This window comes from Notolepis coatsorum (genome assembly GCF_963971535.1).
Source record: "Notolepis coatsorum genome assembly, chromosome: 3".
Lineage (NCBI taxonomy): Eukaryota > Metazoa > Chordata > Actinopteri > Aulopiformes > Paralepididae > Notolepis > Notolepis coatsorum.
In genome coordinates, this window is record NC_140167.1 from 59,469,034 (window position 1) to 59,496,656 (window position 27,623).

Below are 27,623 nucleotides of genomic sequence, written 5' to 3' on the forward strand. Positions count from 1 at the left end.
ATATGTGTAGCCTATGCCTGAGAGAGAGAGTGAGAGAGAGAGAAAGAGAGAGAGAGATTTGAAACTCATTGAGTAACTCTTGTTTGTGTGTTTGCAGTACATGGTTGTGTTGTATCGCCTGAGCTTGTCGCGCATGTGTTGGCTACTGTATGTTGTGTTCTCGCTTGTTCCATTCACTATTATACCGATTATACCCAAGCCTTTTGCATTTGCTTTAAGTTTTTACCCTTGTACTGGAGCCTTTGTACTGGAGTCGAACCAGTGAAACCGGTATCGCACTGCAGTACAGAAATATACTGACTTGAGCTGATGTTTGAGCAGGTTGCCAATTACTGCCCACTTATTTCACAGGGTACACCCTAGTCAAGAAATCCACGTCCCTGGAGTTTATATGGCAGATAATAAGGCAGCACTTTTGTTTTGAAGTTACCGGTGCCCAGTTTATTGACTTTTCATATACTGCAGTCAAGGCATCCGCTAGGGCAGTGTTTCTCAACTGGTGGGTCGAGACCCAAAAGTGGGTCGCAGGGCCATTTTGAGTGGGTCGCGGATGTGTGTGTAAAAAAAAATAAAAAATTATAAATAAAAGATTTTTTTTTTTTTTTATAATCTTTTTTTGCACTACCTATCTTTGTGAAAGTGGCTTCTCAGCTCCCCAGCTGAAGACAAAGCAGAGGAACAGATTGGACATTGAGCATGACCTCAGAGTTGCTTTGTCTACCATCACCCCAGACTTTGAGACTCTTGTCAGGAGCAAACAACATCCCCAGTTATCCCATTAGTTCCCTGGGATGTTAAGCTAAGAAGTCTGCTAAGAAGGATATATTATTTATTATTATTATTATTATTATTATTATTATTATTATTATTATTATTATTATTATTATTATTATTATTATTATTATTATTATTATTATTATTATTATTATGATTATTATTATTATTATTATTTTATTTCATTGTGTTTTTAGCCCTAGTTGTACTTTTTTTGCAACCCCAGTTATCCCATTAGTTCCCCCAAACTTACTGTAGGTCTGTTATGTTAAGCTAAGAAGTCTGCTAAGAAGCATAATTATTTATTATTATTATTTTATTTCATTGGGTTTTTATCCCTAGTTGCACTTTTGTTGCAACCCCAGTTATCCCATTAGTTCCCCCAAACTTAGGTCTGTTATGTTAAGCTAAGAAATCTGCTAAGAAACATATTATTTATTATTATTTTATTTCATTGGGTTTTTAGCCCTAGTTGCCCCTTTTTTTTTTTTTTTTTTTTTTTTTATATTGCAAAACAAAATTGTTAAAAGTCAGTACTCAACACACAATGCATAATGAAACTAACAATTAAGGTGGCTAAAATGACATGCAAGTACAGAAACAGAAAACAAAAAAAAGTATATAATAATATTTTACCGTATACAGTGTATATCCAACGAAATTACCAATTATACCAATGTCTTATACAGGATATACTCCTAATACCTATTATCTAAAACCCTACACACATATGCTCCAGCTCGAACCCCCCCCTCCCAGACCCCTCCTTGGATAGTACCTCCATTATCCCTCACTCCTAACCAGACACTACCATTATAAGCTAGCTTTTATTCTCTCCACCACTTCTAACCACTTTTGTTGCACTTTTTTGTGTTTATTTCATGTTGTTAACAGTGCATGAAAGATTGCGTATTACTAAAAAAAAAATAATAATAATAATAATAATAAATCATAGTGGTGCAAAAATTTGGGTCGCGACTTAATGACTGAGGAAAATGTTGGGTCCCGAGGCTAGACCAGTTGAGAACCACTGCGCTAGGGGACCCCGCCAAGACAGAGTCTTTTCTGAGTGAGTGCAAATACCCTCAGACAATGTCGCAGTCGCTCCTGATGACGGGACCTCAGACAGCGGAGCAGTCGCTCCTGATGACGGGACCTCAGACAGCGGAGCAGTCGCTCCTGATGACGGGACCTCAGACAGCGGAGCAGTCGCTCCTGATGACGGGACCTCAGACAGCAGAGCAGTCTCTCCTGATGACGGGACCTCAGACAGCGGAGCAGTCTCTCCTGATGACGGGACCTCAGACAGCAGAGCAGTCGCTCCTGATGACGGGACCTCAGACAGCAGAGCAGTCTCTCCTGATGACGGGACCTCAGACAGCAGAGCAGTCGCTCCTGATGACGGGACCTCAGACAGCGGAGCAGTCGCTCCTGATGACTGGACCTCAGACAGCAGAGCAGTCTCTCCTGATGATGGGACCTCAGACAGCGGAGCAGTCTCTCCTGATGACGGGACCTCAGACAGCGGAGCAGTCGCTCCTGATGACGGGACCTCAGACAGCAGAGCAGTCGCTCCTGATGACGGGACCTCAGACAGCAGAGCAGTCGCTCCTGATGACGGGACCTCAGACAGCGGAGCAGTCGCTCCTGATGACGGGACCTCAGACAGCGGAGCAGACTCGCCAATCTCCATATATTGATTGGTCATCATAACGTCTGCATCACTATCGACTGCATTGCGACTAGTAATGAGATATCCTTTCCAGGACGCCATCTGTCCACCAGACTGGTCCTCACAGCTGCAGGTAGTCTGTGAGACACGGATCTGCTTCACACAACGTGTTCCAGTTCGATGGCCTCGTTGTGGCGAGTCTTGCCGTCGACATGCTTGTTGGAACACCTTTCATGGAGACAAATTACATCACTGTCCGTCCTGCTAAGAGAGAGTTGATTCTTGGCGATGGTAAAACCTACTTACGTGTCTCCTCTGCACCAGCTGAGTCCAGCACAGCTGCACGGCGTGCCTTTGTACCTCGAACTCTGTCTCCTACACACTCAAAAGCCATCTGGCCTCCTGGGGAGTTCATTGACATGCAGCCACGGAATGACGTTCAGTCAGATGGCAAATATTGGACCATATTCTGATGCACTCAATGTGCAGAGACCAGAGCCAATCCTAAGACCCCACACAGAAGGAAACCACAGTTATTCCTAAAGCTAGAATAGGGAGAAAGACACAAAGTGATGCTGAGTCCCTATTAATCCTGAAGCTGGAGAGGGTCCTAAACACAGAGGCAGGAAGCCCAAAACTGAGAGGCCGCTTTTACCTCAGCAACAGGACTACCAAGGCTATGGCATGGAAATGGCCTCCACTGAGTCAGAGAAGAAGAAGAAAGGGGCAGCGGAGAACAAGGCCAAGACTGGAGATGAGGAGAAAAGGCTGGGTGGACAGAAGAAGAAGAAGAAGAAGAAGAAGAAGAAGAAGAAGAAGAAGAAGAAGAAGAAGAAGAAGAAGAAGAAGAAGAAGAAGAAGAAGAAGAAGAAGAAGAAGAAGAAGAAGAAGAAGAAGAAGAAGAAGAAGAAGAAGAAGAAGAAGAAGAAGAAGAAGAAGAAGAAGAAGAAGAAGAAGAAGAAGAAGAAGAAAGGATACAGATGGGAAGGAGCCAGAGGCCAAGGGATGACGGCTCCTCTGGGTCTGAGGATGAGGATCTGCTCCCAAGTTCACACCCACCACCTTTACCTCCTGCTACCTCCGCTGCCATCTCTGCGCCTGTCGCCTTGGGCAGCCCACTGGGATGGATCCTGGTCCATGGCTATGTGGATACCGGTCGGCGCGCCTCACCTAGCTGAACCCGCCCTGTCAGTCTGTGGGGGCCCTCGCCGGTCATCATGCTCCTGACACCCGCCTACGTGCTTCAAAGACTATTTTGCCAGTTTATAGCCCCATGCTTCAAGACTGTATTGAGGACTATGTTTCTAGTCCCATATCTTTCTAGTGGTACACTTGGTTCTGTTGTATTCTGTAGGGTTGAGCAATGGATCCAAAGGGTCATATCACTGTCTTTTCCTTATATTTGAAAGCTACAGGCATAGGAATATAGGCATACCGCCTGGTGGAGATTTGCGCTCTACTGACCGAATCTTTCTAGTTTTAATATACATTTTACGGTATTGTCAGTATTGTCTCATCATGTTCTTATTTAACTCTGTGCATTCTCTCCCAGACCTTGCTGTGTAGATTGGTTGACAACTTTCCCCTCAAGGATAATAAAGTTATCTCTTATTGTTATATTTACGTATATGAGTATGGTGTTGTACACTGGTTATTCCACTGGATATTCCAGCTCTAAGGGCTGGCAGGCTGGTGTTCCCTTGGCTGCTGTCTTCCTGTTTCCTCCAACATAAGTCATTATATCCTGCAGATAGGAAAATTTAAACGCTATTACATGTTAATCTGATAATAAGGATGTTCTTCGGTTCCCTGACTGTTGCTCCAAGCAACGGTTCAAATCAATTTGTGTTTTGAACTTGGACTGTAACATCAATATGTGAGCTTTTTGTTATATTTTTTGTTATATTTTTATATGTATATATAAATGCAGTCCATTTACCATTGGGGGAAACACATTTTTGGCAAACCGGAAAAAGAGAACAGGGCGTCCATAGATCCTTGTGTTCTCAATGAGGGCAACATGTAGAGATGCTGCTGAGACATCTGCACTAGTTTATTGAACATTTCTGGTGGAAAACAAATAACCAAACAAGTTGATATTTAATACAACATTAAAGTGTTAAAAACATGTGGAGGGGAACTTCATGAGGAGTAATGTCTGCTCTTTGGTCTTAGGAATGAATCAAATCTATTCAAGTTTTCAATTTGAAATGTAATGTTGTCGATTTGTGGGATTTTCCAAGTTATATTAATTCCCTTGCTGTGGTGGTCGGCCTACCTGCTATATGTATGGTACATGCATAGGCAGCCCTAAGGTTCAGGGGGCCCTTATCAAATATGGGGCCCTTATCTTATATTAACAATGCCCCTCCCCTACTGTAGTCACTGTACCAAACTCACAACGACGCAGCTCAAAGAGACCCTCGAAATTTATATGACTTGGTTTATGTCAGGAGCAAGGTTTTTCTTTCTACAAGGTGAAATACTTGTAAAGTAAACAAACTAAACATCTTTCTGAAGAAGCAGATTAACACACACATGCGAGATGGGCGACACACAGGAACACACACACATGCATTGAGTCGCAGATAAAATGTCTCTCTGCACGTCCTTCCCCCCAAGGGCAGCCGGGAGCAGACATGGGCCGCGCCCGGGGACCAATCCAAGTGCTCCTGTCCATCTTCGTCAGGGACGCGACAGCGTTAGTGATCTGTTCTGCATGTTTTTACATTGTGTTTATCTTATTGGGAGGGGAAACCCTTGCAAGCACAGGGAGAAGATGCAAACTCCACACAGAAAGGCCCGGGAGATACCCCACCTTGGTACCTGTCAACGCGGCAACCTGGTCCCCAAGTGGGAATCGAACCCAGGACCTTCTAGCTGTGACCACTACACCTCCATGCCGCCCATATGTGTTGGTGATGTGCCTTTTCAGGCATTTCCATCAGTTATCCACATTTGCAAAGTGCAAGCATTTGCTTTATCAATCCAGGGTGTGTTTGCTTTGTCAATCCGGGGCCCTGCTAGCGACCTGCCAGTGCCTGTTTCAGTCCATGGGTACATGGGAAACACTGGAATGCTTCTTTGCAAATCCCCTGATAACCCTTCTTTTGCTGGTTGATTTGCAGGTGGTTGCTAGCAGCAGTGTCCAGATCCTGGACAAAGGGAAGACCTTGAGGCTACTGACAGCTGCCATAGCAGACGCAGGCAGCTACAGCTGTAAAGCCATTAACATCGCCGGCAGCACAGACAAGGACTTCTACCTTGATGTACTGGGTGAGCAGGAAATACCACTGAATTTCAGCTTTTTAAACATTCATTCAAACCTTTTATTTCAACTCGTTAGGAAGCTGAGGTTTCCCTCATTTACAGCAACGACGAGTTCACAATCAACAGAAAAGACAAACAAACAAACAGAGTCACATAACACAATAATTTATTAAATAAACAACATAATCAGTTAAAACAGTCACAAGTTGACATGCAGTGATCGGAAATTATTCTCTTAAATTCTGTAAAGGAGGAACCTTTAATTTTAGAGTGAGTTGGAAGTCATTCCAAGTGTTGGGCGAATAAATCAAATATGTACTGTATATGACTTATTATTGTACGTTTTTCAATTGAATTTGTCTTTATTGAGACAGTGAGAAATGCTGAGTATAGGATAGTATCAATGGAATCATGGCACAGACAACTCCAGAACTTACAGATTCAGTACAATTGCAAAGCATTGCTTGTTGAATTTTCTTTGTGAGTGAGTTTACCTGCCCAGCAGAAATAGTACAAGCTCTGCATCACTTTTCATGCACAAAGGTTTTCCAGACTCCCAGAGGCACCAGCACATTCAAGCTGAATGGTGGTCTTAGGGCGTTTTCACACCTAGCTCGTTTGGAGCTGTTGTTCCGAAACCTGGAGCGTTTACCCCCTATTTCGGTTCAGTTGGGCATATATGAACACAGCAATCACATTCTGTTGCGGAACAAAACAAGCGGGCCGAGACCACCTAGAGAGGGTGGTCTCGGCACACCCGACGTGACTCGTACGCTGTGAGAATGCAATCGACTTAACAAACCGACACAATAATAATAATAATGAGTCGTGGGTCAACGTGGAGCAGCGATGAGGTACACTGCCTCGTTGATATTTGGGCAGACGATCACATTCGTCAGATGCTGGAGAACACGCCGTATCTCTCTCCCTCTCTCACCGACTCTCTCTCTCTCCGACTCTCTCTCTCTCTCTCTCTCCCTCTCTCTTTGCCCGCGGTCATCAGTAAAGTCAGGCTCGAGTCAGATTCAGGGTTAGGGGGGGGGGGGGGGGGGGGGGGGACACCCCCCAAAATCTGACCAATGAGTGACAGTTTGCTCGCGTGTGCGTTTGTTTTGGTCCGCTGTTAACACAGCCGTGTGAACACAAACGAACTAAAGGACAAGTGCAACAATTGTATCATTATAGTCCCTGTGTCTCCCTGAATCGGAACAAAGCAAACGAACTACAGGTGTGAAAACACCCTTAGTCTTCTGATGGGACCCTGGGAAAACCCCTTGCCAGGCCAAACATGTCTGATTGGCCTAAGACTAAGACCACAATAGCGTTCCTAGTCAAAAAGTACACACAATGTGCAAAACCACCTGCCGATCAGAGGCTGGGAAATATATATATTGCATTTTTTTATGCAGCTTAAAGCTGCTGGTGCCTCTGGGGGAGCTTGCTCTATTTCTGCTGGGCAGGAAAACTCAATATTGCTCTCTGAAGTTGCCTACTGCAGCTTTAACATAAGGTATGTTGACATAAAATGTCATTTAAATGTTAGATTCAAATGTTAGAAATGATGACTGAAGCCCTTTGGTGTCTATCTCCCTGGATAGTTACCAACCAAAATCCAATCTGCCTCCTTTGAAATATTGCACAATACACATGGGTTACTCTGATTGGTATAAAATGAGTTTAAGAAGAATAAAGGTTGTTCATTTGGATTAATTGTGTAATTCATTCTACAGCAAACCTAGTTTCTTCTTTGTCCAAATCAGATCTAATAACTCCCTTATATGTCTCAGTCCCACCCACCATCTTAGGGACGGGGTCTCCAAGAGATGTTTCAACTGTTCTCAACCAGGAAATTAGTCTGGAGTGCAAGGTCAACGGAGTGCCCTTTCCCACAATCCAATGGTACAAAGACAGGAAGTAAGTGCCCATCAATGCTTCCTTATAAGTCTAGGAAGTAAGTAGTAGTAGCAGTCTTTTATGGGTGAAGTGTTGTACATTTTCTTCAGTACGTGTTTCAGAATCCAAATTCTGTCTGGCCATGGAGATACAGTATAATCTCCTTTCTCACAAGTAACAACCTAGGAGGAAAATTAGATGGGGTTTATTGGTCAAAGTATGTGGTTGGGATACAAAAACTGTGTGGTGGATTTCCTAACTGACCTATCTCAAACCCTGCCCTTTCTTCATCCTCCAATCACAACATTTATAGGCATGTTAGACTTTCTTTTGGCAATGGGACACACACACACACGGACAGACACTGCATCGACACTAGATAAAATGTAGTATCATGCACCAGCACTAGCGCCATGGTGAGCCGACAACAACCTGGCTATCAACACCAAGAAAACCAAGGATCTCATCGTGGACTTCAGGAAGACCCGAGTTGGCATGCAGCCGGAGGTTGAATGTGTCTCCAGCTTCAGATTTCTGGTTGTCCACATCTCAGAGGACCTCACCAGTGTATCTTCTTCCTGAGGAGACTGAAGAATTGTCAAGGACACCTCTCATCCCAATCAATATAATCACGCTATAAGAATCTCTGTTCCAAGTCAAGCAAGCTCGGGAACAGCTTCTTCAGTTTAAATACCTGCTTACTGCCTTCACTGTCTACAACTGCCTTACACTGTAATCATAACTACCTACCTCAAACTATAGTCTATCCATATAACTATTTATGATAGCATGTACAATAATACTGTATATACCATATTATGTATATAATATATATATATATTTATATATTAATATGTACTGTATATATATCCACATTTGTCTGAATATACCCACATATAATCATTTTTACATACATGTATATACTAGATCTATATTTGTATTCTATATTTGTATATCACTTACCTGTACCTACTCCTATCCCTTACCTACTCCTACTAGTTATACCGCTGGCCAGTATAACTTACTACCATAGATACCAACTGTATCACTGTACATAATACTATAACACTGTACATACATCTGTTATCTGTTACATACATTATTACTCAGTAGTACTAATTTATACATACTACATACATTGTATATTGCTATTGCACTTTACTATTACATTTGCACTCTGGTTTGATGCCAACTTCTTTTCATTGTACTGTACTTGTGCTGTATAATGACAATTGATTTGAATCAGACAAATAAACACCAACTTAATCTGATCAAATACCGGTAAACCTTTATTTTCCTTTATTAGTGTGAATTTCCAGGTTGTTTATAAAATTTGTACAATCAGGTTACAGGTATCAGTTCCATCTAGGGAGGTGACAAAACCTGTGCAGCCCAACATTGTTTACTTTATTTTGAGCAGCATAAGAGTAGAAACGGATTAAAGTTAACTAAAACAGAACTATCAATTCTCCTAAACATAACAATTTGACGTGAGTACAGCCAAAGGGACCCGTCATCGCTGGTTACCGCTAAATATCCGCATTGGTGCGATATATTTTGACTGCTGAGGTTAGAGATCGTTAGCTGCTAATGCTAACAGATATAAAGGCGAATGCCATTCGCTTATGCTAAAGGTGTTAGCTACACTATGCTATTTCAAGGTGGAATTGATTGATTGATTGATTGATTGATTGATTGATTGATTGATTGATTGAAAACTTTATTAACAGATTGCAGAATGGGTACAATACAGTACGGCTCAATACACACAATTGTTAAGGGGATGCAGACCAGAGAAAGTCTTTCGTCTTGTTTACATCAGGGTCCCCCATTTTCAATTCATCATGACATTGATGACATACACGACATACAGATATACGGGGGGGGGGGGGGGGTCATTTACCGGGGCCAGTTTCGAATTGCAGCCTCCCGTATGTGCTCTTTGAGAGCAGTTTTGAAGGAGGGTAGGGATTCACATTCGCAACATTCAGAAACTATTTTGTGCAGTGCGATGTTGACTTAGCCAATGTATTACTTCTTTGCACATTTGTTACATGCTGTGGATGTATATTTGAGTAGGTTTTGAGCATATTAACCGGTTCTCTGCACTTGCGGTTTCTGCTAAATGTTCAGTGCATGTCCGTTTTTTTTTTTTTTTTTTTTTTTTACATGACATAAAATTAGACACACAAGCATTAACAGTAAATATCCACAGTAAGTCACAGGACTATACATTCCATTTGAATCAATATAAATGTAGTTTACGAGATATATACCTAATACTTGCAATCCAATACAATACATACATATGCTCCTACTCGCTCTTCTTTCCCCCCCCCAGGACCCCCCCTTGGATAATCCATCCATTTTCATTCGTTACTAACCAGGAATTACAATTCATATGCTAGCCTTTATTCTCTCCACCACTTCTAACCAGATTGCAATGCTGGTTTCACTGACACCTAAAATTCTTGCTGTAGATATCTCTAGATAAATCACATCGAGATAGGTAAGAACCCATACCTTCCGGCACATTTTATCCGGTTGAATCCATCGTGATGCTATCAGCTTTTTAGCAGCTGTGAGACCGGACAAAACTAGTCTCTTTAGCTGTATAGAGGCTGCAAACTGAGAAACATCATTCAACAGCAATACAGAGGGCTGTACAGGTATGTTCAGAAATAAAAATTCTGATAATTGCAGGGTCACTTCTTCCCAGAATATCTTAACAGGTGGGCAATCCCAATACATAAATGTACCATCATCACCGTTTGTACATAAGGAACATAGAGAGTCTTGTCTAAGTCCCATTCTGTTCAATCTTATAGGAGTCAGGTATGTCCTATGAATATAATTAAGATTAATTTGTTGATGATCCGGGTTGCGTGACGCAATTCGAACGTTTGCCCAGACTTCTTGCCAATCAAAATCTACTTCCAAGTCTGGTATATCCCTCCTCCAGACTAAGTCTAGGGGAAGGATTCCATACGAAGACGTTAGTAAGTGATGATAAAAGTCAGATACAAAGCCTCTCGATGTCTCTCTTTCATAGAAGAATTTGTGATATCTGTGGTGCTCAATTGGTATCTTTAATGGGACACCATGAGCCTTCAAACATTCCAATATGTGCGTAGAAATAAAATGTGGAACTGGTGAGGTTAAATTTGTTACGTATATCTTGATAGCTACAGAAACCCCGTTTGTTGAAGACATCTCCCAATGTATGTATGCCCTGTTTTTCCCATTTGGGGTATCTGATAGGTCGTTTTCCAATAAGGAGTGCATTGTTATTGAATAGGGGAGAATGGCTATGCCATTTATGTTGGTTAGAATATATTTTTTTCTGTGTTTCACGCCATATCCGAATCACATGTGTAATAAGAGGGCCAAATTTCAATTTGCATTGCTTAATTGATAATATGGTGTATACTATGTCCTGCAGTCTATGTGGTGCCACTATATTTTCTTCTAAGTTTCTCCAGGATACAGATGCTTGAGAGTCAAACCAGGTTATCAGTGGTCTTAAAGAGTATGCTTTAAAATAGTGGTAGAAGTCTGGAAATGCTAAACCTCCGTTGGCTTTGTTTCTCTGTGCGGTGGATCTTTTTATTCGTGGAGGTTTGTTGTTCCAAATAAATGTATATGCGGTGGAGTGTAATTTTTTCCAGTAACCATCAGGGGGGGGGTAACGGTAACATTGAGCTAATGAAGTTGATTCTAGGTTAAACATCCATCTTAACTATTGATACTCGGGCCTGTACTGAGTTTTTAAGTTTGGACCACCTGTCAAAGTCATTTTTGATCTTATCTTGGAGTTTTGTGTAATTATACTTCACCGTTTGGCATATAGTAGGGAATATTTCAACTCCTAGACATCTAAAGTGTTTTACCATTGGTATTTTTTCTGGAAGGAATATATCCTTTGCAGGGGCATTAAGTGGGAGGAAGGCCGACTTTGGCCAATTTATCCTAAATCCCGATAGATTGCCAAAATCATCAATCAACTTGAGAAGATGAGGCAGTGAGGTGGTAGGGTTTTGCATGAACAATATTACGTCGTCCGCATATAAACTAATATGATGTTGTGTGCCCTTAATTGCGATTGGTTCTATGGATTGGGATTGTCTTATATACTGTGCTAAAGGCTCTAATGATAAAGCGAATAGTCCGGGACTAAGAGGGCAACCCTGTCTCGAGGAGCGCGATACAGGAAAAACTTCGGAGGTAATTTTACCTGTTATAATCATGGCCGATGGGTCTTTGTATAATACTTTTATCATATCAATGAATCCGTTTCCTAACCCCATCCTTTCAAGTACTGCCCATAAATAAGACCATTCCAACCTATCAAAGGCTTTCATCACATCCAAGGACAACATCGCTATGGGTGGAATGGCATCCTTGCTGGCGTCTAGCACATGTAGTAACCGTCTTATATTATCCGTGATCAGGCGGCCTCTTATGAAGCCAGTCTGATCAGGATGAACTAAAGATGTCATATGCTTTTGAAATCTGATGGCTAGTACCTTGGAATACAGCTTGATATCGGTTCCGAGGAGGCTCAAGGGTCTATAACTACCGCAATCGGTGGGGTCTTTGTCTTTTTTAAGGAGGACAGATATGAGTGCAATATTGTCGATCTTATGGAAATTCCCCTCCTTGATTGAGTATAAAATCATATTAAGTAATAGGGGTCCAATTACATCCCAGCATGAGAGGTACAATTCTGGAGGGATACCATCCCTTCCAGGAGCCTTACCAATTTGCATTTCAGATATAGCCTCCCTAAGTTAATCTAGTGTGATAGGTGTTTCTAACTGTTTAGCGTCTTCCTCTGATAGTTTAGGTAGGTTAATTTGATATATATCCATTTTGTTTTGATCGAAAGCCATTTCTGATTTGTACAAGTTGGAGTAAAACTCTTTGAATGTCTCGTTAATTTCTTTGGGGTCTGTAACAAGTCCTTGTTGGACCTTAATAGTAGGGATATCTGCAAATTTTGCGTTGGCTCGTATCTTCATAGCTAGTAGGTGACTTGGTTTAAAACCATGAAAGTAATAATGTTGTCTTGTGCTACGTATTTTAAATTCAGATTGTTGTCTTAAAATGGCGTTAATCTCTTTTTAACACATTAATTTGAGATTCCAATCGAACCGAGTAGTTGTATTGTAAAGAGGAAAATAACGATGAGTAAAGCGTTTCCAGCTCTACCAATTTTGAACAACGATTCTTGCGTAGTTTGGAGGCAAAGACCATAGTGAAATCCATGATAAATCCCTTTACCGACATCCATAATATTCTGGGGTCCTGTACCGAACCCGCATTCTCCAGCAGGAAATTAATAAGTGCATCTTTGTATAATGAATTCATTGTTTTTCAGCAATATCGAGTTAAATCGCCATCTTGGGGCTCGGGATGACAGTATACCAAATTATCCTTTTAGGAGTAAATAGCTGTGATCTGATGCATTGGGAACTATTTCCACGTCATAGTTATCAAATAGTCTAGGGGATGCAAAAACATAATCTATTCTGGAGAATGTCTTGTGTCTTGTAGATCGACAAGAGTACTCTCGGGCCGTTGGGTTGAGTAATCGCCATAGGTCATTTACACCTGTATTCTTGGACCAATCCTTTAGTGCATTAGATGCATGTTTCTGATAATTGGAAATGGTGGGATAAGACTTATCCATCCCAGGATCCCAAATGGCATTAAAATCCATGCCAATTATAAATGAATATTCAGGAAGGTTTAAGAGTGTAGCGTAGAAGTTAGCATCGTAAAGATTTGGGGCATATGCCGCTACCAACGCTATTTTTCTGTTACTGTATACAATTTTAGCTATGGTTATCCGACCATCTATATCAGACCATACGTCCTGCAATTCAATATTCAACTTCCGTTTCGCGACTATAGCAACTCCACGGGATCTCGTTCCAAAAGATGAGTGGCTAATGTTATGATATATGTTGTCCGCTAGCATTACTTTGTCATCCACTAAAAGGTGCGTTTCGCTTAAAAGAGCCACATCAACCTGTTTGTTTTTCATCAGTGTAAGCACGCTTTTGCGTTTATGTTGTTTGTTTAGTCCCCCAGTATTCCAAATCATTATATTCAAACTAGCCATAATCTAAACAAGTTGTTGTGTACTTGTTTGTAATTCGTCTGGAGTACAAATTCACAATGGATATATATCCAATTATTGAGGTCCTGTTGAGAGCCGAGCTTAAAAACATACATATATACATATAATCCCCTGAACCCCCCTCCCTTAAAGAGCCGTACAAGGTACCTGTGTTCATTTGACACCCCCTTCGCGTACAGCTCGACCCTCCCTTACACGACCGGTCAGCCCAGAATGAGCCATTTATCCTTAACTTTCCTATGCAAATTGCCATAGGATCTAAAACTTTTAATTCTACCTTAATAGAATGTCACCCGTGGCCTAGCCACTCTCCCGTTAATATAATAAAATAAAAATTAAAAATATGCCTCAATTAGTATATTCATTTAAACCTTCTACTAACATGTATAGGTTAAAACATATCAAAGACAGAAAAAAAGAAAGATGTTTAGAACTAGATTATAGAAATCCCAAAAATGTGAGAACATCTGCTTAAATCTTAAAATAACTTTGCCAAGCTTACACATCTAGATGAAAAGGATGTTTTTAAATACGTGTATGCAGCTTGTCCCCCGAACATGGGTGGGCAGTAATCCGCTATGAAGGTTGTTGTTCTTCCAGATCTGGTTCATGTGCAGGTCACATACTGATGTTAATGTTCCAGGGCATTCATTGAAAAAGTCCAGAGTATTCCAGAATGTTAGCAACCGATCATGACTTGCAAAAACTGTTGTTTATGTTCCAGGGCATTCTTCATGCCATAGTGATATCATTCTAGTATATTCCAATATGACATAGAGCGTTGAAAAAATCCAGAATATTCCAAAATGTCAACAACAAATCATGACCTGCACAAAACCATAAATCTAACGGGCCCAAACAGCGAACCTTTTTATAAATATAGTGTCTAGCGTCTCGTATTAAACTATTTCTACATCAATGTTATCAAAGCTTGTTTGATGCCGTTTTTGGTGTCCGAGCTATAACAAAGTTATCCAACGAAGATAAAAAAAAAAGATGAATAAACTTATCCTCCACGTTGTGGTTTCCTCATGTACGCCTCGGCCTCTTCAGGCGAATGGAGCCAGACCCTTTTTCCACTTTCATCCATGATGGAAAGATTCGCTGGGTAGCGTAGGCTAGGACGGAATTTTTTCTCAAAGAGCTGAGACATCACAACCTTGTAACGGGCTCGTAGGGTTATAGCCTCCCGGCACATATCCTCGTAGAAAAACACTTGTTTCCCGTTGTGTAGCAGATTTCCCCTCTTCTTTTGTGCCTCCCGGATAATTGTATCTCTTATTCCAGTTTTACGCATGCTAGCAATAATCACCCTCGCTTTATTGCTGTTGTTGTCTCGGGTGCCAATTCTGTAGCGTTGATCCACTGTCTGCATTGTAGAGAGGATATCTGGAACTAGAATTTCAGCTAACACTGTCGCGAACGAGTCGTCTGTGCAGTCAACTGATTCATCCAATCCCACTATACGGATATTAAATCTACGGGAGTGACGTTCGATTTCGAATAACTTAGCTGTTATCTTCTCGTTGTTGTCATATATCTTATGCGAAAGCTTCTCGTCAACCTCTTCTATCTTCTCCGTTAGTTCCGCGATACCGTCATGTAGAGCCTTATCGCCCTCAGCAAATTTCAGTGTATGTTCGACCAAGGTGGCTTCAACTACAATAGTGCGTTCGATCTGTACTGCAGCCGCTGCTTTTAAATCTTCGAATTTAGCTTCGATAGATTCTTTGAAAGCGTCAGCCTTAACGTCAGCCTTATCAGCCTTGGCGTCAACCTTATCAACCTTAACGTCAAGCTTATCAACCTTATCGGTTAAGATCTTTATTAGCTTAGCCAGAGACTCGAAATCGGATGATGTATACTCTATATCTGTATCGGGTGAGGTGGCGGGGGCAATGGAAGAGGTGACATTATCAGTTGTTTTCTTCTCGATCTCGTCTGCCCGTACCCGCACGGAGCACGTCTCCACAGGCAGGGTCTCTACCGTTAGATTGTCTGCTGCACGTTTCTTTCCAGGGTCTTTCCTTGATGTCATCTTGATTCTTTCTGTCGATATAGTTAGTAGAAGATCTTAGTTAATATATACTTCGAGGTTTAAACACATTGGTGTTGTAAAAAGTGGATTTTGAAGCAAAATTAAAAATAACGGGAGCGGAGCTCTGACCGACGTGACCACTACATGCTGAAGTCAAACCCAGTGGTGCAGTGGCAAATTGACAGTAGGTCAAACGCTCCACGCGCGTGCGCGTGCGTGCGCGCATGCACAGTTTTTTTTGGCTGCTCTCGTCCTGCAGCTGGATACTATTGCCTCACAGCGCGGCCGTCAGCGCGCGGCCCAGAGAGCGCCGCTGGCTCTGCGGCTCTGCAGCTGCATGCTTCTCCGGGTGTCCGGTTGGATAATGCCATGTAAAAAGCGATTGCGCGTACTTCAGCCTCAGTGACCGAGGTATAACGCCGTTATACCGAGTTATACCAGCACTGCACCACTGGTCAAACCGGAAGTCCCCGTGTTTTTCTTTCTAACCTTTATTTAACAAGGTCAAATGCTTGAGATCAAGGATCTCTTTTATGAGCAAGACCTGACCAAAATGTCAGCAATCAAAATAATAAACCAAGTTACAACATACAGGACAAAACACAGACAAATAAAACGTAAAGATAAAAAAGATAAAAGGATAAAAAAGCAAGCACCACCATGTGTTGCTGATGATAGTGCAGACATGCTATGCCAAATGTGGGAAATAATAATATTTTGGTATTCTTTTACTGTGAGTTTAATTTTTTTGTGACTGTTATCTGAAACTTCAGACTACTGGTTTTTTTTGTTGATAATGGGATTCAACGATTACTTAAATAGTTTATTCCTCATGTAATATAATGAACAAGACAATTTGAGTGGTCTTAACTGTTGAGAATAATGAGAGATAGCCATGTTTCCAGCTTACATTTTTTCAGTCCACTATACCCAACGGCGAAAATTTTGTTTGAGAAGTGGGGGACACACAATTATTATGCAATGGGAAATAGGCTATGTGCGCGTGATTGATCTTTTCGTGCATGTGAAGAACGCACGTGCGAAGCTAAAATCATACCCACAATGATTTCCATTTAACCATACTTTTGAGCCATACTCCTCTCAACATGTCATTGCACAAACACACACATCACTTTAATTAATCATCAACATTACACAGCAGAGGATAGTACTAAAATGTGTGCTTACCTTTCTGTTTATCTGCCCAAAATCACTCATAAAACATCTATTTCCAGGCCTCATTTTGCATGCTACTTTACTCATAGCCTAGGGTCTTAGTTCTAGCTAATGTTATGTCCTTTTGCAAGTAGAGTAGAAGAGATGGTCTGTCATCACGTCTGCTCTTCCCACTAGGTGGGAACATAGGCAACAACAAATCACAAATTACTTACATGCATCCTTTATTTTCCACAACATGCCACATAACAGGAAGGAACAGATGTTATTTTTTTATTAAAGAGAGACTGACATGGCCTTTTCTGTGCACATATTTTAACATGGAGATCGAATGTAAACAGAAACGATGTGTGGTTTTATGATTTCATAGCTATTGGCTACTGTTATTCAGTGGGTTGTATGCATAGATAAAGGCTAGATGACTCACCCGCGCTGCTAGCCAATGGAGACCGACATTGCCACATGGCAGCCATCTTGCCACAGGCAGCACGCCCACTCATAACATGAATGTCTATGGCGCATGTACTATTGAAATAACCATATCTTGCTACATTTTCAACCGATTTTCAAACGGTTTGGTTTGTTATAAACATCAGAGATGTGTATACTGTATACTTATAATGGACTTTCATATGAAAATTATTTCAACATGTCCAAGCATCCTGAATAATAGTCACGTTAATAATGTTTGTAATAAACCAAACCATTTGTAAATCGGTTGAAAATTTTGCAAGCTATGGTTATTTATATATAATTTATAGGCCTACTGTTTGATTTATATTGAAACAGGAAATGTTAATCAAGGGGGATGGTTTTTATTATGTGCAATTAAATGTGAGAACAGGGCTTAAAATCTTTTCATGTAACCCACCTATTAGAACTACAGCAGTACAAATTGACCCCAAATATCCACTCACTTAATCTTCCAATGATGAAGAAAATCTACTTAGATTTGTTCAATTGAAAGTGAATTGACCTTCTAACGACCTCTGCCTCCCTCTCTTCATCTCTCCCCATCCCTCTGTCCATCCCTCCCAGACCAGTGTTTCTGGGAGACCCTAACCTGGAGGTGTCTGACAGAGGCCAGGTGTTGAAGATAAAGAGTGCCCGTCTGGGCGACCAGGCCCGCTACCAGTGTAGTGTCACCAATGCAGCAGGAAAACAGACCAATGACTTCAACCTGAGTGTCTATGGTGAGTGTGGAACCTACTGTATGAGTACTAGTACATATGCAATTATGGAAAAAATCATAATCAGGATTATTTTGATTGATATTGAAATCACGATTATTAAACATGATTACTCATTGATATGAGAACATCATTTGATGACCTTTGGACCAAAGGTTGCCTTTCTGTCATCTTCTACAAGTTACCAAAGACGTTTCCCTCCTCCCTCTCAACACAAGCTAAAACTATTGTTTGGGCTTGGGGGAAGGGCGGAGTGCACTGCTGTGAAGGAAGGGTGCACTGCATTTACAAGACAAGACAAAATGAGAGCAACACGGCATGTGGCACAATAATCGTTTTATCTTTATTATCTTGTTTTCATGATTGCGGGAAATGTAATCACTCAGCCCTAATATATATATATATTAGTGCTGTCAATCGATTAAAATATTTAATCTGATTAATCGCATGATTGTCCATAGTTAACTCATGATTAATCGCAAAAATGAATCGCATTTAAAAATTTAAAAATATTTTATCTACCTTAAACGGATCTTTTTCAAGTTCCAAGTTTTAATACTCTTATCAACATGAGAGTCAACAAATGCTTGCTTTATGCAGCCATTTAACACAAAAGGATGACCCTCATGCATTGCAAATGTGCATCAAATTCAAAACAGAGTGATGCACAAAATAACTTAAAAGAAAATAATAATTTAAAACAATGAATAAAGTGTGCATGAAATAATAGGGTAAAGAAAACGTTAGGAACTTGTTACATTCACCCACACAAGGGCTGAGTAATCACCCCCCCCCCTCTCTCTCACACACACACACTCTCCCAGCTCTCTTTCTCTCTTGCCCCTTCCTCATCTCTCTCACCCCCCTCTCTCTCTCTATCTCTCTCACACACACACACACACACACACACACACACACACACACACACACACACACACACACACACACACACACACACACACACACACACACACACACACACACACACACACACACACACACACACACTTCAGAAACAAACATAGTATCAATGAGAGCATCAATAATACACCTGAGTGAAGTCTAGTAAAAAAAAGTTAAAAGAAAATAATAATAAAAATTAAAATAGTGGCGTTAATAGAATCGGGCATTAACGCGTTAATACCGCGTTAACTTTGCCTTATATATATATATACAGTATACAGGTATATAGTCATTCAACTGGCACATACAGTAGTGTGTGCTTTGAGTACACTGTACAGTAGAGTATATCAGACTTGCGCAATTTACTATTTGAAATTCAACCAATGACATTTCTGAGATTTAGCACAATTTAACCAATTCGACCAGGGTTTCTTAAACTATGGGTCGGGACCCAGAACAGGTCACCTCTGGGTCCCTCCATGACCAGAATACTAGTATGTTTTAATGTGTCCAGCTCCTGAGGCTAATTTAACTAAAGTTGGGACCTCAAATGAAATAATTTAATATCCAATGGATTAGACAATTAATAATATTATTATTATTATTATTATTATTATTATTATTATTATTATTATTATTATTATTATTATTATTATTAGACAATTGACATAAACATTCTAAAAGGTTTAATTTAGTAATTGGCCTAATGACTGATCCAGTTCATTGTGATTTTCATCCGATGATTTTCTACACCGTTCCAACAGTGCCTCCCTCCATCAAGGGTGGCAACGTGACCACTGAGGTGACAGCCCTCCTGGACACAGTGGTCACCTTGGAGTGTGAGGCGCGTGGAGTCCCACTCCCTGCCATCACCTGGTACCGCAACGGAGTGGCCCTTCTGTCTAGCCGCCAGGCCCAGTACGTGGAGCGAGGTCACTACCTGAAGATCCCACGGGCGCAGGCATCGGACGCCGGCCAGTACACCTGCCGGGTGACCAGCGTGGCCGGAACCGCTGACAAGAGCTACGAGCTTGATGTTTACTGTAAGAGATTCATCTCATGTTATCCATATACAGCAATAATGATACCGTGTTGGTATCACCAATTTCACTGTTACTAGAATATGACAGCAAATGTTCACACACATTATATTTCTGTAATGGACAAAAATGGTTTAGATCTCAGATAATTATGTCCAGTGATCTGAAACTAAAGTTCTAATACTTCATTGTGTAGAAGTAATACATCAAATAGGCTACTTAGTACTTAAGATTAGACTTCTCGTTAAGATTAGACTTCTTTAACCTCTTAACTTGCACCGAAATCGGGCCCTCATGCCCATGCACACAAGTCACGGCATTTTTAGCTAAATTTAATTTAAATAAAATTTATAATTTAAATAAATTGTCGTTCGATAGATCTATTTGTTGCCATTCGAATGCCACCTCACTCTACCAAATCCGCGCCTCGGTTCTCAAGTTACATGGCGATATGTCAGGTGAGCGTCTTTTTACGTGCCGCGCGTCAGACTCCAGACGCTCCAGAACAGAACTCCAGAACATCCGCTGATGGCGAAAATTATTCATCAGCGTTGTAGCCAATGAGTGAGACCAGGCTCATCCATGTGCTATAAGTATAAAGTATAAAGCTAAGCTTTACAAAAAAAGTATGCAGTCATAAAAAAATTTCCACTTTTCTGGGTGCCTTTAACACATTCAGTGCCATTCACGAGAATTCTCGTTTCTGGGCCTAAGTCATTCAGTGCCATAAACGAAGATTCTCTTTTCTGGGTCGTTTTTCCTTTTTTCTCGTTAAGATTAGACTTCTCGTTAAAGGAAAACTCCAACATTTTGGGAAATTAGCTTATTTGGCATCTACCCTGGAGTTAGACAAGAAGATACATACCCTTTTTCTTCTCTGTGCATGCAGTAGGAGTAGGAAGACACACACCGTTAGCCTAGCTTAGCGTCAGTCACTGGAAGTAGGTTCCTCCATTAGCCTAGTTCCCAACGTCTTCCTACTCCTACTGTATGCACAGAGAAGAAAAAGGTATGCATCTTCTTCTAACTCCAGGGTTCCCAAAATGTTGGAGTGTTAAGATACATACCTTTTTCTTCTCTGTGCATGCAGTAGGAGTAGGAAGACGTGCACCGTTAGCCTAGCTTAGCGTCAGTCACTGGAAGTAGGTTCCTCCATTAGCCTAGTTCCCAACGTCTTCCTACATGCACAGAGAAGAAAAAGGTATGTATCGTCTTGTCTAACTCCAGGGTAGATGGCAAATAAGCAAATTTCCCAAAATGTTGGAGTTTTCCTTTAAACTTAACGAAAGATTAGTGCTTCTCTAACAAATCACCTGTTCTGTTCCCCTCTCTCCATCTCTACCTCAGTGCCTCCATCCATTGCAGGAGGTAACAACGGGCCCACAGAGAGGAAAGTGGTCCTCAGCAGACCCCTGACTCTGGAGTGTGAGGCCGGGGGCCACCCGCCTCCTTCCCTCACCTGGCTCAAAGATGGCATCCCGGTTCGGGACGGGGAGAGTGTCAGAGTTCTTCAGCAGGGGCGGAAGATCGAGATCATGTCTGCTACGGTGTTTGATTCAGGACGATATGTCTGCGTGGCAACCAGCATCGCCGGGGAGAAGGAGGTCAAGTACGACGTCAGTGTCCTCGGTATGTAAGCAAGGTGTTGCGAGTGTTTGAACTCATACTTTATGCTACAGTGTGTTTAACAGAGTTGGAGAAGTCTGTTAAACTTGCTCTTCAGGAAAAAAAATACTGTCCTTCAACCAATCCAAGTGTACGCTTTTGATTTGGCTTAATTGGTATCGCCGCTTCCTTTTATACTGACAAGCACAGGACTTGTGGTTTGAAATCGGGTAGAAGTTTTCACCCAATAATAATAATAATAACTTTATTTGTATAGCACTTTTCATACAGAGGTTGCAGTTCAAAGTGCTTCACAACAGTAAAAAAAAAAATACAGGCATGAGCGAGCATAGCAAGGTATGGTAAATCACAGTGTTTCACATTAGGATCTAGCATCCTAATAGGCTCTCTATTCAGTAATACAATTAATAAAATTGTTTAAAATGATTAAGTTTAAAAATAGTCTAAAAATTATAAAATAGAACGGACATACAATGACAGTAAAAAATACAGGCATAAGCGAGCATACAAATTAAAAATATAAATAGCAAGGTTACAGTAAAAAGTGTGATAAGATTGTTCAATCAGATGAAAATGGCCCAGTTAGGAGAATCAACCTTGGCTAGGTGGTGAGGTTCACGATGTACCTAACTGGAATGGTAAACAACTTTGCTAGATTTAGGTCAAAAGTCATCTTCTCCTCACAACAGAGCATCACTCCAACATCATAGAACCGACATATGAATTTCATTGGAAGTGTATGAAAGTAGGTAGGGTAAGAATATAGCAAGGTATGGTAAATCAGTGTTTCACATTAGGATCTAGCATCCCAATAGGCTCTCTGTTTACAGTTTGATTCAGTAATACAATTAATAAAAATAGTCATCAGTAAGAAGTAAAAAGTGTGATAACCGACACATGAATTTGATAGGCAGTGTATAAAAGTAGGCAGGGTAAGAATAGTGCAGGTAAGTACAATTTGTGTCAGGATATCCCTGATGTTTCTATAATAATATTTCCCCTTGCCACTAGGTGGTAGCAGATATCTATCTTCAGATATTTGCCTGCATTACCCCACAGTGAAATGCCTGAGCAAAGAGTTTTAAGCTGTCTTTTAAAGATGTCTAGCGAGAAGGAGAAAAAACCTAAGTCCTTGCTACTGTAGCTATCTATAACACATACATACTAGGAATGGGCACAAGTAATGTATTCCCAGATTGTGGATTGTGTACTTGCATTAATTACTCGAGTATACATGATACATCATGATGGTGCGTATTGTCAGTCAAAACAATCAGTTACCATTTTTTTTAATACATTTCTACAGCATTTTCAGCTTTATTGTGGATAGGACAGTCAGAGAGGAAATTGGGTGAAGAGATGGGGGAAGACATACAACACACGTCCTGGGCCGGATTTGAACGCAGGACGATTGCGATTACGCTGTGAGCACAGCTACATGGTGGTGCCCCCAGTTACCATTTGTAATAATTACATTACCTCCACTCTGTCTGCAGCAGGTATCTCCGCTCATGGAGTGGCAAGATACACTAACACAAACTGCTGTTTTTATCTTACACTTAACATTACCATGAAAGGTTTCTTAGCGTTTTAGATAAGCTTAGTGTTATCTAAAAGATAATAACAGCGGTTAGTGTTTGTGCATTGTGCCAACAACATGTCGTCCACTTTGCGTAGCATTCATATACTATTGATACAGACATGCCGTTCCATGAGCGGAGAGGCCTGCTGCAGACTGAGTGGAGGTGATGTAATCATTATAAATGTTTTGACTGACAATACGCATTAACACATTGGGCGCCATGCATTGTGCCCATCATTATGCCCTCTCTGCCACCGCTGTAAGCCTATGGAGATGTTTACCTTCTTTGCAGGGCTATAACTTTTTAAATATTATAGCTATACCTGCATTACTATGGCCCATTCAACATCGGGTATCTATCGTTCCGGATGTGGGAACGTTATATTTTTTCATTCATACATTGTTGTGTTAATACCGTCGAGAATATAAGTATGTTTTTAAGCTTTTCTGCTGTAATTCCAAAAACGCTAGTTATAGGCCCTGAAGCATATGATAGATTATCGATTGGCATTTCTTTCCTATACACACTATATTAAAAAATTCAAATGTATATGATCGGTATACATTATGCTTCATCATGCGTGAAGGAAAGGGGGGGGGGTCATTTATAATTCCTTGATCGTCAGTAACGGCTTTATTTAGTATGGGTTGATATAGTGATCAGACTGATTGCAAACAAAGAAATGGACAATCAAGCTGAAAGTAACGTTAGTGTCCTCTTACCGTTCACCGATGAGACTGGAGGAAAAATATCCCAATTATTTGACGTCGATCTGCTAGATCCATTTCCGGTTTGTATGACGCAATAAACACCGAAATCATATCGATTATTGCGTTTCGAAAGCGATCCAAATGCACTCGAGTGTGTATATTGATCCACGCCACAATATATCTCTGGCGGAGGAATTTCCTCGATGCACCGATCACCACTTCCGGTTTGGCGTGAGTGTAACTCGCCCGACCATCCACCAGGCGGCGGTATTGAGGCGTTGCACTATCAGAACAGGGTCCGGCTGCGATCCGGAGGGAGGCTGGATGAATTATGAATGCCATGGCGAAAAAATGTACATATTGATCCCAAACACGTGATACGCCGTTGTTGGCGTTCAACGCATGGCGGGCAATACCGATTTACGCCGTTCTTGGCGCACAATGTGTTAAGCATTGGGTATGTTGCTGTGTGTGTGTAGCATGTGTGTGACTCTGTGTGTCTCATTTTTGCTACTGCCATGTGCTTTAACCCTTTCACTACCACACTACGGAAGGTTAAGATGCATTAAAATAAATTATTCCCCTAAACAATTGCTTGCGCACTACTTGATTAATTCACACGAGTAATCAATCTGGGAAAACATTACTTATGCCCGTCCCTAGTAACTAAATAAAAAAATTCAAGTTCAGTTGAAACGGCGAGTACTCGAGTAATCAATTACTCACGCCCATCCCTAATACATACACAGCCACCCATGTTGACTCGTGCTCACACACAACATACACAGCCACCCATGTTGACTCATGCTCACACACACACACACACACACACACACACACACACACACACACACACACACACACACACACACACACACACACACACACACACACACACACATACACACACACACACACACACCTACACACCTACACACACACACACACACACACACACACACACACACACACACACACACACACACACACACGTCATGATTCATATTGTTTTGAAATAGGAATACACACCTATACCTCACTGCGTTGTATTGCTCTTTTGTACTTTTTGAAAACGACAAAACTATCTGTATTTGTAGGATCTCTTCCCACACTTACAGCAGTATTGAGTCTTCGACCTCTCGTTTGAGAAAGAACATTGGAAGAAGCAGGGAAGAAAAGCACTAAGCACGGCCAACCGTTTGGCTCAGTTTGAGCAAACAATAATAAATCACATATGAATGAACAAACTCCGCAGAAAGTCATTGCTCTCAAGAGGCCACCCCGTTCTGAGCGACTTACAGTTGGTAAGAACCAGGGGTTGTATCTATGAAGAATATTTGTCTTTTCGTGTCTATGCTCGCAATACTAGCCAGCTGTTCAGACTACTAGTTCCATAACCATGAATTAAATACACAGCTCTGCTCGTGCTTGTTATGTTGTTATGGTTTCTGATACATACAGTACCACACTATGAAAACGCTCAAAAGCGTTGTCGGCAGGATTAGAACGTGCACGGGGAGACCCCAATGGATTTCTAGTCCATCGCCTTAACCACTCGGCCACGACAACTCATCTCTCCCGGGAGCATGTCTATGTTCCCCGGGTCCTATGTTCCCTGCTTGATTGATTGATTGATTGAACATTTTAGACCACCAGCCCTGATTCCAAACTCTAACCTTAACCAACTTCGAAAGAGGGCCTAAGCTTAACCAGTTCGAAACAAGGTGGACATTAATAATTAATAAAATAATAAAAATTTATAAAATGTTCAATCTATTAATCAATAAATCGAGGAACATAGGACCCGGGGAACATAGGACCCGGGGAACATAGGACCCGGGGAACATAGGGATGATCCCTCTCTCCCCACCTAACAAAGCACTCAAGCTAGGGGGGAAAAAACAGTTTTGGTGGCCAGCGTCCATGAGTTATAAATCATGTTTTGAATGAACAGACTACACAGAAAGTCATTACTTTCAGAGGCCATCCTGTTATGAATGTTTTACAGTAAGTCAGAGCCAGAAACTGTATTCATAAACTATACAGTATGCGTTGAGTTCTGCTCAGTCCTATTCAGTCCCATTCAAAACACATGTCAGAAGTCCCAGAGAAGGAAGAACCATTGGCTTCCTGTCTTTTAAAAAATGCTCAGAACTAACTGTAGCACGTTCTAGTACTACAAGTCCAAATATGCATAGAACTGTAGCACATTCTAGTACTACAGTACAAGTCTAGAACTACAGTATAGCACGTTCTAGTACTACCAGTCAAAATATGCTTGAACCGGAGCCCCATTCACTGTTGGCAAAGCGTTTCCAGGGTTAGTTTAACTGTTTTGAGAGCAGACAGTCCATGACCTGGCAGGAGAGACAGAATGTTACAGAGAGACAGTCCATGGCCTGGCAGGAGAGACAGAATGTTACAGAGAGACAGTCCATGGCCTGGCAGGAGAGACAGAATGTTAAAGAGAGACAGTCCATGATCTGGCAGGAGAGACAGAATGTTACAGAGAGACAGTCCATGACCTGGCAGGAGAGACAGAATGTTACAGAGAGACAGTCCATGACCTGGCAGGAGAGACAGAATGTTACAGAGAGACAGTCCATGACCTGGCAGGAGAGACAGAATGTTACAGAGAGACAGTCCATGACCTGGCAGGAGAGACAGAATGTTACAGAGAGACAGTCCATGACCTGGCAGGAGAGACAGAATGTTACAGAGAGACAGTCCATGACCTGGCAGGAGAGACAGAATGTTATAGAGAGACTAGTCCATCGCCTTAACCACTTGGCCACGACAACCTATTATACTCTAATATCTGTGCTATGTATATTGGTATGTCAGTCAAGGTCAATCTCTGTAAATATGAACATTCTAGCCTGGCTGAGCTTGCATGTTCCAGGCCAATTTGCAAGGATCGGCTGGCTGTGTGTATAAATCACTTTTGATAAAAGCATCTGATAAATGTTAACAAGATAGGAGTAAGTTGGCTTCAGTTTATGTCAGCTGACTTGGTGTGCGACTCCTATTCGCTCTTTTACCCTTGTTTGGAGTGTTACAGCCCAAACCCACCGAACGCGGGATGCGGGCGTGAGGCGGGCGGGCGTGAGGCGCTTCACTTTTGCTCCCATGTTAACGGGCGTCGCTGTTCATACCGGCCGCGCGCGGGCGGGAAGCGGATGTTTTCGCTTTGGTTAGATTCAGATGTTGTTCAACCAGCTCATGTGTCTGTATCTTTCCCAATACAAATAAACCATACTATACTTTTTCAGGGGTACAGTGACACTGATTTCATCATTCTAAAATGTATTCTAACACTAATTAATTAGATAATAACTGGTTATACATGCAAAATGGACAATAGAACACTGGAACTGGAAATCTTAAAAAGAATCTTCAAACGGGGACTGACTTCGCATATAGACTAGGCATTTACAGCTGTTCCAATGTAAGTGTGCCTTCCTCCGTGCGCTTTCGCCCGCTCTGAAGTCGGACTTTGTGTGGACGGCCACGTGCGCTGTTCTCGCACGAAACCCGCGCCTGGTGGGGTACCGGCGTTAGAGTGTTAGGAACTGCCTGAAGATTAGAACCTTTTTTTTGTGA

At 41.5% G+C, this 27,623-nt stretch overlaps 1 protein-coding gene across 1 annotated transcript in view; it reads left to right on the plus strand.

Annotated features, from left to right (window-relative positions):
• hmcn1 (hemicentin 1) overlaps window positions 1-27,623 on the plus strand; it is a gene marked incomplete at its 5' end in the record, with an annotated part of 337,372 nt that overhangs the window by 192,524 nt on the left and 117,225 nt on the right. Inside the window, 5 exons of the mRNA XM_084311219.1 lie at window positions 5,575-5,722; window positions 7,504-7,630; window positions 18,007-18,161; window positions 19,826-20,104; window positions 21,449-21,730. Of these exons, the coding sequence (XP_084167345.1) occupies window positions 5,575-5,722; window positions 7,504-7,630; window positions 18,007-18,161; window positions 19,826-20,104; window positions 21,449-21,730 (991 nt within the window). The remainder of the gene's footprint in view (window positions 1-5,574; window positions 5,723-7,503; window positions 7,631-18,006; window positions 18,162-19,825; window positions 20,105-21,448; window positions 21,731-27,623) is intronic.